The 12,729-nt window shown below is 37.9% G+C and overlaps 1 gene segment (V, D, J or C); it reads left to right on the top strand.

The window, feature by feature from the left end:
• Positions 1-11,757: 11,757 nt before the first annotated feature.
• Positions 11,758-12,421, top strand: LOC143661713 (immunoglobulin kappa variable 3-15-like). The segment is given in 2 exon segments: positions 11,758-11,825; positions 12,009-12,421. Coding segments are annotated over 2 exon segments (447 nt in total).
• The last annotated feature ends 308 nt before the right edge of the window (positions 12,422-12,729 follow it).

The raw sequence follows: 12,729 nt of genomic DNA on the forward strand, positions 1-12,729 counted from the left end.
TTTCTACTAACTCAAACAGAAACATATATTATATGTGTTTAACCACAAATATTAATATACACACATGCACAAACACACGCACACAGAGTAACTGAATTGGGATTTATAAAGTGTGGTCAGAGAATAAAAACAAAGTAGTCCAGTCCACACCTTGTCACTTTGTTATCAATTATAGGTTAATTTTCAGAAATTTTGAGCACTTGAAGAATTATATAAAGTGACCCATGTGTCCTAAATGCTAATGAACTTTTGGAAATCAATCTGTAGAATTTTTTTTCAAATAATATTCAGAATTAGTTGGAAATGTATATTCCAATTATTCAAGGTAGTAGCAAAATCTCAATTTTGCTGACCTTGGCAAGGTGCAATTATTAAAAGCAATATTTTCAGCAGATAGATACTAAATGCAGGCAGGAACACAAAAAACAAACAATAAAAACTAGACAAATGATTTCATTTTGAAGTTCCATAATGGAATTGTGGAATATTTGGACCAACAATTCAATTAGATTCTCCTTGTGTTTTGTTGAATACAAACATTGGGCACCACAGGACTGTCTCTAGTCTTTAGAGTCTTTCATTCTTAATACTGACACTAGTGGGAATGTTAGAATTCCCTTCATTTGGCTCTTCAGAGGTTTGGATCCCAAGAAAAAAATGCCTATGGTGAGTTGAGTGGTAGCTTCTTTTTTTTTTTAATTAAGGCATTAGAGACTTAATGTGATCTTGGAAGCAACAAAGGAGAATCAGCAGCACAACTTGACTATACTTGGACCGAGCCATTATAGGAAAGACTTTGAGCAGAAGATGTAGAAAGGAATTGCATTAAAGTTTGTCATATCCATGATCCTCTGGGAAAACCTTTGCATTCACCCATGGCTACACCTACCATGGTTTGAATAGTTCTGCTCAAAGGGATGTGTGTTTGGACCAAAGGATCCAAGGAGGTAAAGAAAATCAGGGGTCAAAGAAGCACATTTTGGTGTGTAGTTCTCTTTTCCTGTATCATCTTTATCCGATTTTTGTATTGGAGTGATGTTAACTTCATAAAATGAGTTAGGCAATGCTCCTTTTTCTTCAGTTTTTTGGAACAGTTTGAGCAGGATTGGTATCAGTTCTATTTGAAAAGTGTGATAAAATTCTCCTGTGAAGCCATCAGGTCCTGGGCTTTTTGTGGGAAGGTTTTTGAGGATTGATTGGACCTCTCTATTTGTAACTGATGTGTTCATATAATCTATTTCTTCTCGAATCAGTATAGGTAATTTTTGTGTTTCTAGGAATTTGTCCGTATCATCTAAGTTATCTAGGTTGTTGGCATATAGTTGTTCATAATATTCTCTTATGATTTTTAAAATTACTTCCTGATTTGTGGTAACAACCCCCTCTCATTTCAGATTTTTTTGGTTTGTGTCCTCTCTCTCTTCTCCTTTGTTAGTCTAGCTAGGGGACCATCAATTTTATTAATTTTCTCAAAGAACTAACTTCTAGTTTTGTTGATTCTTTCTATTGTTCTGTTGTTGTCCAGACTGTTTATTATCTCTCTAGTCTTTATTTTACTTCTTCTTTTACTTGCTTTGTGGTTAGTTTGCTATTCTTTCTCTAAATTCTCCAGGTGAATCATTAAATCCTCGAGTTTTTCTCATTCTTGTTTTTTAATATAGGCATTTGGCAAAATAAATTTACCTCTCAGCAATGCCTTTGCTGCTTCTTGGAAGTTTTGATATGTTGTATTCTCATCTTCATTCATCTCCAGATATTTAATGATTTTTCTAGAAATTTCTTCCTTGGCCCACGGATTATTTAAGAGCATACTGTTTAATCTCCTTTTATTTATGAAAACCCTGTTTCTTTTGGTGAGTATTAATTTCCAACTTTATTCTATTGTGATTAGAGAAAGTGCTTTGAATAATTTCAATCTTTTGAAATTTATAGAGATTCAGATTATGACACAGAATATAGTCAGTCCTAGAGAACATTCTATGTAGACTGGAGAAGAATGTGTATCTTGGTGTTTGGGGATGTAATGATCTATAAATGTCTATTAGATCCGATTCATTTATCTTATTCTTTAGGTTCTCTATTTCCATGTTGAACCTCTTTGTGGTTGTTCTATCTATAGTGGAGAGTAGTGTATTGATGTCTCCCACACCTGCTGTTGATATATCTATACTTCCCTTCAATTTTTCCAATATGTGCCTCATGTACTTAGGAACTCCTTGATTGGGAAACACACATTTATGATTGTTATTTCTTCCTAGTGAATTGTCCCTTTTATTAATAGGTAGTGTCCTTCTTTGTCTCTTATGATATCTTTATATGATATTAATATAGCTACTCCTGCTTTCTTTTGCTTACAGCTTGCATAGATCTTTTTCCATCCTTTCACTTTCAATCTAATTGTGTCCTTCAATCTTAAATGAATTTCTTATAAACAGCATACAGATAGTTTGTGTTTTTAAACCCAAACTGTCAGTCTGCATCCTTTAATTGGTGAATTTAGTCCATTATCATTCAAAGTAATTACTGCAAAAGTTCTTGATTCTACCTTCTTGTCCTTTAGATGTTTTTTGTCAGATCTGTATATTATTCTCCTTTGCTCTCTTTTCCTTTAAACTATGTTTACTCTTATACTTCAATTCTGTGTACTACTCCAGACTTGCTTATCTTGTCCTTTTTTATCATCTGACGAGGATCCCATTAGTATTTTTTATAGGGTTAATCTCTGTTTGACTACTTCTCTCAACCTTTCTTTATCTTTGAAGAATTTAATCTTTCCCTCAATTATGAAGGATAAGTGACTGGATAAAGAATTTTGGGGTGAAAGCCTTTCTCATTCAGGATCTTAAAAATATCATACCACTGCCTTCTTGCTTCCATGGTGCCTGTTGAATAGTCTGAAGTCAGGCTTATGTGTTTTCCTTCATAGGGAGTAGATTTCTTATCTTTTGCTGCTTTCAGGGCTCTCTGTTTCTCTTCAACACCCGGAAGTCTGATTAGTATGTGTCTTGGAGTGGACTTGTTCAGAGTTCTTCTATTTGGAGTTCACTGGGCCTCTTTGATGTGCATGTTTGTGTTTTTTATAAGAGTTCGGAAGTTTTCTCTCATTATAACTTCACCTAACTTTCCCAATCCTTTACTCATCTCTTCTTCTTCTGGAACACCCATAATTCTCATATTTTCATATATTCTGTTGTCCATCATTTGCCTAAGATCCAGTTTCATCTTTTCCATCTTTCTTGCTGTTTATTCTTTTGTATGCTCGAGTTCTATTTTTCTATCATCTAGCTCACTTATTATTCCTTCCCCTTCCCCAAATTTGCTTTTGTGTGTCTCCAGTATATTTTTTATTTGGTCTATCATATCTTTCATTTCTGTGAAATCTGCCATTTTTCTATTTAACTTACCAGATTCTTCTTTATGTTCTTCTTGAGTCTTCCTGATATCCTTTATAAATATTCTTGAGTAGTTGTTCCATATTCTTTGCCCATTCTGGAATCTTGATTTGGTCATTTGGCTGGGCCATTTCTGCCTGGATCTTTTGTGATTTTCTATTGTGTTGGGTATTTAATTATCTTGATATGGTTATTTAGCAAGTTGCTTTCCTTCACTCTCCCAAAGTTTTGCATTTATTTAGTTTTTTTACATAGACAGGCAGCAGAAATTGCACCTGGATCTCTGGCATGGCAGGTGAGAACTCTGCCTGCTGAGCCACTGTGACCTACCCTTTGCTTAGTTTTTGACAAAACAAAATTTTGCACTTTGTTGATTATTCTCTGACAAATTAAGGTCCAGATCTCATGTAGGAATTACAATTTTACTGAAAGGTCTATAATAAGGTACTTTGGGGTGCACAGGTACTCAAGTGGCAGAACGGCTGACTACCACAGCAGGAGACCCAAGGTCAACTCCCAGCACCCCAGATCTGCAATCTGGACATTTTCTCCCTGCCTCCTATCTTGTTTCATGAAGCAGGAGTGGACACACTCCTGTGCAGTCTGCCATCTTCTTGGAAGCCACCCAATTCCTCCTGATGCTAACATCTTACATAATCATTGTTCATTTGGAAAATTGAGTTATTTATATGGATAAGACAACATTAACTGGAGTCCAGACTTTATTCAGGTTTAACCATGTTTCTTTAATGTTTTCTTCCTGTACAAGGATCCAAACCAGCACCACATGTTCTCTAAGCTTTCCATGAATTTGGTTCAAGAATGTTGGGTGTCTTTTTACAGAAGAACATCACAGTCACTGCTAATGCAATGTTCCCATTTGAAATGAATAGCATAGTATAGCTGGCTGCATGTAAATTGATCCTTATAACTCATTTAGCTTGATGTTATATCTGTCACAGAGCACATGTACTGAGTGTTCTCAGGACAGGGGACGGGGTAGTGTGAACAATGTGCAAGTAGTACAGTGGTTCAGGTCTTCTAGCAATGTCTCTCTCCTCTATTACAGATTTCTGCCCAGAATTCCTTTAATTTTCTGAGAACATGGCCATATAGTCTAAGAACAGAGAGATTCTGACCATCTTTAAAGCTAATTCTGATCTTCCTTCTGTTTTCATAGCACAGTATTCATCCCTTATCCTGCGGATGTGGTCCTGTCTACAAATCATTTGTGGGTAAAAAGAGGCATAAAACACACTCTTTGCCCTGGAGGATAGAGGAGTCGACATCACTCAGTGATGAATTAAATGGTATGATAGTTTCTGCTGTCTGGGTTCTCGAATCTCCTTTTAACACAAGATTCATTCATAAACACATATTAGTTTTAATCAGTTAATAATCAGTGAGCAGTTGATTAGTTCTCAGTGCTATAGGCCAGAAGTCTGGTTGAGCACTGTGTGAAGGGTTCTCTGCTCAGGGTCTTAGGAGGATAAAATCAAGGAGTCAGTGAGGCTCTGTTCTTTCCAGAGCCTGGAGTTCTCTTCCAAGCTGATGTGGTTGGACAGAATCAGCTCCCTAGGCTTGTAGGACTGAGATCCTATTTCCTTGCTGGCTGAGTGTCACCATCTTCTAGAGGCTGCTTTCATTCCTCAACCTCCACAGCCAACATCAGATATTTTCTGCCATGTCAAATCTTTTTTTTTTTGCATTTTATTTTTTTAATTTTTATTAATTTAGAAATAATTACAAGAAAGAAACACAAACATTCTTACTATATGCTCATTTCTTTCTACATATATAATCAGTAATCCACAATATCATCACATAGCTGCATATTCATCATAATGATCATTTCTTAGAATATTTGCATCAATTCAGAAAAAGAAATAAAAGACAACAGAAAAATAAAATGAAAACAAAAAAAATTTTACATACCATACCCCTTCCCCTTCCCTTTCATTGATCACTAGCATTTCAAACTGAATTTATTTTAACATTTGTTCCCCTTATTATTTATTTTCATTCCATATGTTCTACCCATCTGTTGACAAGGTAGATAAAAGAAGCATCAGACACAAGGTTTTCACAATCACGCAGTCACATTGTGAAAGCTAGATCATTATACAATCATCAAGAAATGTGGCTACTGGAAGACAGCTCTACATTTTCAGGCAGTTCCCTTCAGTCTCTCCAGTACATCTTGGATAACAAGGTGATATGTATTTAATGCATAAGAATAACCTCCAGGATAACCTCTTGACTAGTTTGGAATCTCTCAGCCATTGATACTTTGTCTCATTTCACTCTTCCCCCTTTTGGTCGAGAAGATTTCTCAAACCCTTGATGCTGGGTCTCAGCTTATTCTAGAGTTTTTCTCAGTCCCTTGATGCTGAATCTCAGCTCATTCTGGGATTTCTGTCCCATGTTGCCAGGAAGGTCCACACCCCTGGGAGTCATGCCCATGTAGACACAGGGAGGGTGGTGAGTCTGCTTGTTGTGTTGGCTGGAGAGAGAGGCCACATCTGAGCAGCAAAAGAGGTTCTCTTGAGGGTGACTCATAAGCCTAATTTTAAGTAGGCTTGACCTATCCTTTGTGGGGTTAAGTTTCATATGAACACACCCCAAGACTGGAGGCTCAACCTATAGCTTTGGTTGTCCACACTACTTGTGAGAATATCAAGAATTCAACTCAGGGAAGTTGAGTTTTCCCCCATTCTCACCATTCCCCGAAAGGGACTTTGCAAGTACTTTTCCACTCACTGATCAAATCACTCTGGGATTCATTGGGGCATCACCTGGACAAACCAACAAAATCTCATGTCCTAACCAAGGTTCCATGTACTTATGGTGTTCAACCAACTATCTACATAAGTTATATTAGGAGATGCACTAATCAAAATATAAATTTTGTACCAAATAAACACTTTTTGCTTTAGTCTCACACATAAGTTGAAATTTTAAAATATTAATTATCATCTATTTTCAGCACCCTGCAGTAATGACATTCTTTTGTTCTTCCTCATGCGATAACATTTTTAAAATTTGTACCTCTAGTCACTAACATTATACACTCTAGGCATTCCTAGATTATGCCATCTCAATCTTTATCATCTATAATTCTTTCTGATTTCATTTATGCCCCAGGCCTCCTCCCTCTATCATTCTCAAATTCAGCTTCATTTATTGTTTTAACATAATTGTATTACAGTTAGGTAGAATTGTGCTGTCCATTTCTGAGTTTTTATATTCAGTCCTGTTACACATCTGGCTCCCTTCAGCTCCAATTACCCAATATCTTACCCTATTTCTATCTCCTGATGGCCTCTGTTACCAATGAAATATTCCAAGTTTATTCATGAATGTCAGTTCTTATCAGTGACACCATATAGTATTTGTCCTTTTGTTTTGGGCTAATCACACTCAGCATAATGTCTAAGGTCCATCCATGTTGTTACATACTTCATTACTTTATTCTGTCTTACAGCTGCACAATATTCCATCTTATGTATATGCCAAAGTTTTGTTTAACCACCCATCTGTTAATGGACATTTTGGCTGTTTCCATCTCTTGGTAATTGTAAATAATTCTGCTAGAAACATTGGTGTGTAAATGTCCATTTGTATCCTTGCCCTCATGTCCTTTGAGTAGAGACAGCGTATAGATGGGTCCTGTTTTTTAATCCATTCTACCAGACTATGTCTTTTGATTGGAGAGTTTAATCCATTAACATTCAGTGTTATTACTGTATGGGTAGTACTTTCTTCTACCATTTTGCCTTCTGGATTTTATATGTCACAGCTAATTTTCCTTCTTTTTACCTTTACTCATAATCATCCTTTCTTCACTCTTCTCCACACCTCTCTCTTCTGTCTTTGTATCTGTCTCTACTGCTCCCTTTAGTATTTCTTGCAGAGCTGGTCTCTTGGTCACAAATTCTCTCAGTGATTTTTTGTCTGAAAATGTTTTAATTTCTCCCTCATTTTTTAAAGGACAATTTTGCTGGATATAGAATTTTCGGTTGGCAGTTTTTCTCTATTAATAATTTAAATATATCATCCCACTGTCTGTTTGCCTTCATGGTTTCTGCTGAGAGATCTATGCATAGTCTTATTGGGCTTCCCTTGTACATGATGGATTACTTTTCTCTTGCTGCTTTTAAGATTCTCTCTTTCTCTTTGACCTCTGACATTCTGATTAGTAAGTGTCTTGGACTACGTCTATTTGAATCTATTCTCTTTGGGGTATGCCACACTTCTTGGATCTGTAATTTTAAGTCTTTCATAAGAGTTGGGAAATTTTCAGTGATAATTTCCTTCATTAGTTTTTCTCCTCCTTTTCCCTTCTCTTCTCCTTCTGGGATACCCAAAACACGTACATTCATGCGCTTCATTTTGTCTTTCAATTCCCTGAGTCCCTGCTCATATTTTTCCATTTTTCCCTATATTTTCTCCTTCTTGCCAGATTTCAGATGTTCCACCCTCCAGTTCACTAATCCTGTTCTGTTTCTCAAAATCTACCATTGTAGGTTTCCACTGTTTATTCATCTCTTCTACCTTGCCTTGCATTCCTATAAATTCTGTGATTTGTTTTTTCAGACTTTTGATTTCTTCTTTTTCTTCATTCCTTCCCTTCTTTAGATCCTCCCTCAATTCATTGATTTGGTTTTTCATGAGGTTTTCCATGTCTGTTCGTATATTCTGAATTAATTGTTTCAGCTCCTGTATGTCATTTGAATTATTGGTTTGTTCCTTTGACTGGGCCATATCTTCAATTTTCCTAGTGTGATTTATTATTTATTGCTGGCATCTAGACATTTAAGTAACTTAATTAGTTTATTCTGGAGATTGCTTTCACTTCTTTTACCTAGGGTTTTCTTGCTGGATGTATTTGTTGTCTATCTGTTCTTTGACATTCAGTTCAGCTTTATCTGGACCTCTAGCTTAAGTTTTGTTTAACAGAGGAGAATTTTTCAGTTCTTGATTTCTTGTTTCTTGCCTTACTTGTATGGTATCTTTCCCCCCACACACTCTTAGGAGGGTCTACTTAGGTATTATAGACCCCAGCCGGATTTTCCCAGACCAAACTGGCCTCCTATCAGGAGGAAAGAGTCACCTGTGTAGGTTTTCTCTGATGGTGAGGCCCAGCAGGTTGAAAGACTTTCATGTGAAGTCTCTGGACTCTGTTTTTCTTATCCTGCCCAGTATTTGGTGCTTTTCTGCCTACAGGTCCCACCAGCATATGATGATATGGTATCTTTAACTTTGGCAGACTGTCCCTCCTGGAGGCATGGTGGAGACAGAGGAGAGTTGTAGGCTAGTTTTAATGGCTTCAAATTACCAAGTCCTGGTGTCTGAATTCCTTGAGGGAGGGATTCCACCTGAGTTGGGTTTCACCCTTCCCCTGGTGAAGGTACAGTCTCCAGACAAGCTCTCAAATGAGCTTGTTTCTGCCTATGCTTAGGGCAGTTGCAGCCTGAGAAGCCCTGCTGCTTATCCAAAGACAGTCAAGCCTTTGTAGAAGCACAATCACAAAACCTCTGTTTCCTTATGTTTTTTTTTCCATCACCCCAGCCCCTTTGGTGCCAGGGCAAAAATGAGCAACCTCTGCTTTGACCAGGTTCACCTGAGCTGGTGGCCTATTTTTAGTAGTAAGGATGTGTTAATTAATTCCACAATTTGTGTTTGGTTGGTCATCACCTGCTGCTGGTAAAGTCTCTTTCCTTTCCCCTCTGGGAAGCATCCTGTAGGGGAGGATTGCCAGCCACCATGGCTTGGGGAACCGGTGGTTCTGGGGGGGGAGCTCACAGCCATCCAGCTGGTCCAGACTGGGGTATGCTGTGTGTCTGGTCACTGACATGGCCGCAGGAGCTGTTCTGTATTGTTTCTGGTTATTTAGTAGTTGTTCTGGAGGATGAACTAAAATACGCACATTGTTAAGCCACCATCTCTCGATCTCAAGTTTTGGTGTGCTGTCAAATCTTAATTATCTAAGAATCTTACTGAGTTTTTAGTCTCTGACCAGTACAACAATATTTAAAATGCTCCTGTGAAATGGTCAGGTCCATTTGAATAATCTTCCCTTCTCAATGTCAACAGATTTCATTAAATATGCAAATATGAGGGCCCTGTTAGAATTCTACTTACCACAGTGCTCTTTTTATGTTTTATCAAATATTGTTTTGTCTGAATTTTAATTCACATCAAAATCAAAATTAATGTTTGATCAACTGGGATTGAATTCATACATGCCAGCAGCTTGGCAACTTGAGGGTCCTCTTAGAATTCTACTTACCACAATGTTCTTTTTATCTTTTATCAAATATTGCTTTTGTCCTAATTTTAAATTTAAATTAAAAAATCATATCAAGTTAGAAGAGAAGATAAAAGCGCTAGCTTCCTAGCAGGCCCAGAAAAAATAAGGATTCCATACTTCCCATTTCTTCACATTGTTAATAAATGACCCAGAATGTATCTGCTAAAAAAAAAAAAAAAAAAAAAAACAACCACAATTCTGACTCAGGTTCCATGGATTTTCACTGCACTTAATCTGAACCCTCTGTTTTTGTGCCAACTTTAATGTTACCGTAGGATCACTCTTTTGTCTGCTTTCCACAGTATAATTAGTCTTTCTTTAAAATCTAAGACCATGTCCTGTGCATTTTCAGAAGTGTTTGTACCTGAGTTTTGCACCCAACTCCCAACTTCATTCATGCGTGATGTCAGCTAATCACTTTTCATGGAAGATGTTTCCATACCCAGCATTCTATGGAGACCCCTCTGCCTCAGTCATTCACATGACACAACCTGTTTCTTCATCACGTCATCCATGACTATCTGAAGTTCTTTAATATATGTCAGCATAGGAAGGACATCCTACTGTATTGGAGTAGGAAAGCTGTCAATTACAAAGTAGGAGTTCAAATTAAAAATATATGTATATTAACTTCATGGAAAAGAAGGGGAAAGCCCATCAGGGATGAGGGCAAACCTGAAGAAAGTACAGGCATCTTCAAAACCCATATACGTGGTGGACCAGGAACACGGTGGAACTTTGGCTGAGTAGGAATGTCTTCCTGGGGGTTTGGGTCTGGGCCACCCCATTCCTGAATGCCTGGGAATGGCACCCCCACCTGAGGTAATGGGCTCATAATGAGACAAACAACAGAAAAATAAATGTATTTTTAATTATAACTGAAACAATACATGTCTTAGGATGTTTCATGTTAAGGAAAATTCTTGAGGGCAGAAGGGTGTTTGCTTTGCAGGAAGTGTGGAAATTATGAGACAGGAGGGATTATGTTATGTTTAAAATTGTTAAACTCTCTCAATTTTTTATCACTTCCTCTGACTCTGTTCATGATGAGGGATGTCCCGTGAAATGGACCTGGATGCACCTTGCCCCACTTGTCCTGTATTAACAGCTTTACTTCAGAGGATAAAACTCAAAGAACCAGGATAGGAGAGGCTGCTGAAATGTCCTTTGTTTATGGTGTGTCTCTCCCAGATTAATTAAAGGATTAAGAGGTTTGGTGTTCTGTTTCATTTTTTCATAACCTAATGTCCTAGGCCTAGACAGGTTCACCTCTTATTGTATAATTATATAAATACTTTTTATTTTGGTTAGGAATAAATGACAAATCTGCTCTGATACCCCGGGAGCTGGACTATTTCATCTATTACCACTAGGTGGGGCAGTTACCCCTTAGGTCTGTGGATCACTTCATTTGTGATTTGAAAACTGGTGGACCTACAGGGCAGTGCCAAGGGTAACTTGCAAGTATCTGGTGATTCATTTTCAGAGACATCATTTGTGTTGAGAGCAATATCAGAAGTCTGGTTGTGAAGCTATTGAGGTGACTTTGAGATATCAAAGAGGAACTTCAAAAATGTATTTAAAATTCAGAATAGGCTGAGATAGACACATAATTTTTGCCCTACATTCTCATTCTATCCCATGATACTAATATATTCCACATAGTTCCTGGAACCATATTTTTAAAGTTCAATGAAGTTCAGAAATTTTACACTCATTGACACATATATTCTATTTCAAAATTAAATTGCATATATAAGATGATTGAAGGTAGTTTGAAGCATAAAGTTGATAATAAAATATTTTAAATTTGACAATTTTGTAAAGTTTGTTGAAAATTGTAGTGTTCTGCTGATTTCTGGGATGTTTACAGAACTACACTCACATTTCCTGTGGTAATGTTACTTTGTCCCCTTCCTTTGTTATCTGTCTTCACAGCTCACTGCACAGTGCATTTCCCTTTATACCCTGTGCTGATTTGCATAGACTCCTGGGGACTCAGCTGCTGCTCAGGCTCTATTAATGGGGATTCCCTGGAGATGGGGCCTGAGTGCTCCAGACGGTGAGCAAGATGCTGTCACAGTCCCAACTCCTCATCCTCCTGGGGCTCTGGGTCTCAGGTGAGAGCTTCAGAAGAGCAATGTCTTTATAAAGCTGGAGAGATGGTTTTCACGTGCAGAGTGTACAGACTGTTCCATCTCAAACAGATCTGATTATGTATGATAAATGAGGAAACCTACATGTGAATATACATTTTATATACTTGTGATTTATTATATGATCTTGCTCTTTTCTGCCTGCAGGTGCCAGTGGGGACATCGTGATGACCCAGTCTCCAGTCTCTGTGGCTGTGACTCCAGGGGAGACTGTCACCATGAGCTGCAAGGCCAGCCAGAGTGTTTACAACAATTTAGCCTGGTACCAGCAGAAACCTGGACAGGCTCCCAAACTGCTCATCTATACTGCATCCAACCGGCCATCTGGTGTCCCCAACCGATTCAGTGGCAGTGGGTCTGGGACAGATTTCTCTCTCAGAATCAGTGGAGCCCAGGCTGAAGATGCGGCCACTTATTACTGCCAGCAAGGTTACAGCTCTCCTCCCACAGTGCTTCAGCCTCGAACACAAACCTCCACTCCCAGCTGTGGGGCACTGAGTCCTGCAGCAGCAGCTGCTCCCCCTCCTCCTCCCTCTTCATATTGAAACTTTCTGCCTAGCAGTTACTCTTCTCTATCTTTCCTTCAAATGTTGCTTGTCTTTGTCACTGAAGTAATCATACAGTACCTCCTTTCTAACTGCCCTTTTCCTTCACACTTTCTCTTTCCTTTACTTTTCTCTTTCTCTTTCCTTCAAATACAATTCTGTAGTTCTTTTACTATCACTATAGAAATGTCTGGCAGCTTTCCCATGATCTGTGATTGACTAAAATCATGGCTTTTATATCTGCTATATATGGGATATTATGGAAAATATTTAATCAACAAAATTATTTCAATCGTATAGACAGAAAAACTTGAAGTGCCATA

Source organism: Tamandua tetradactyla, chromosome 17 (assembly GCF_023851605.1).
Source record: "Tamandua tetradactyla isolate mTamTet1 chromosome 17, mTamTet1.pri, whole genome shotgun sequence".
Taxonomy (NCBI): Eukaryota; Metazoa; Chordata; class Mammalia; order Pilosa; family Myrmecophagidae; genus Tamandua; species Tamandua tetradactyla.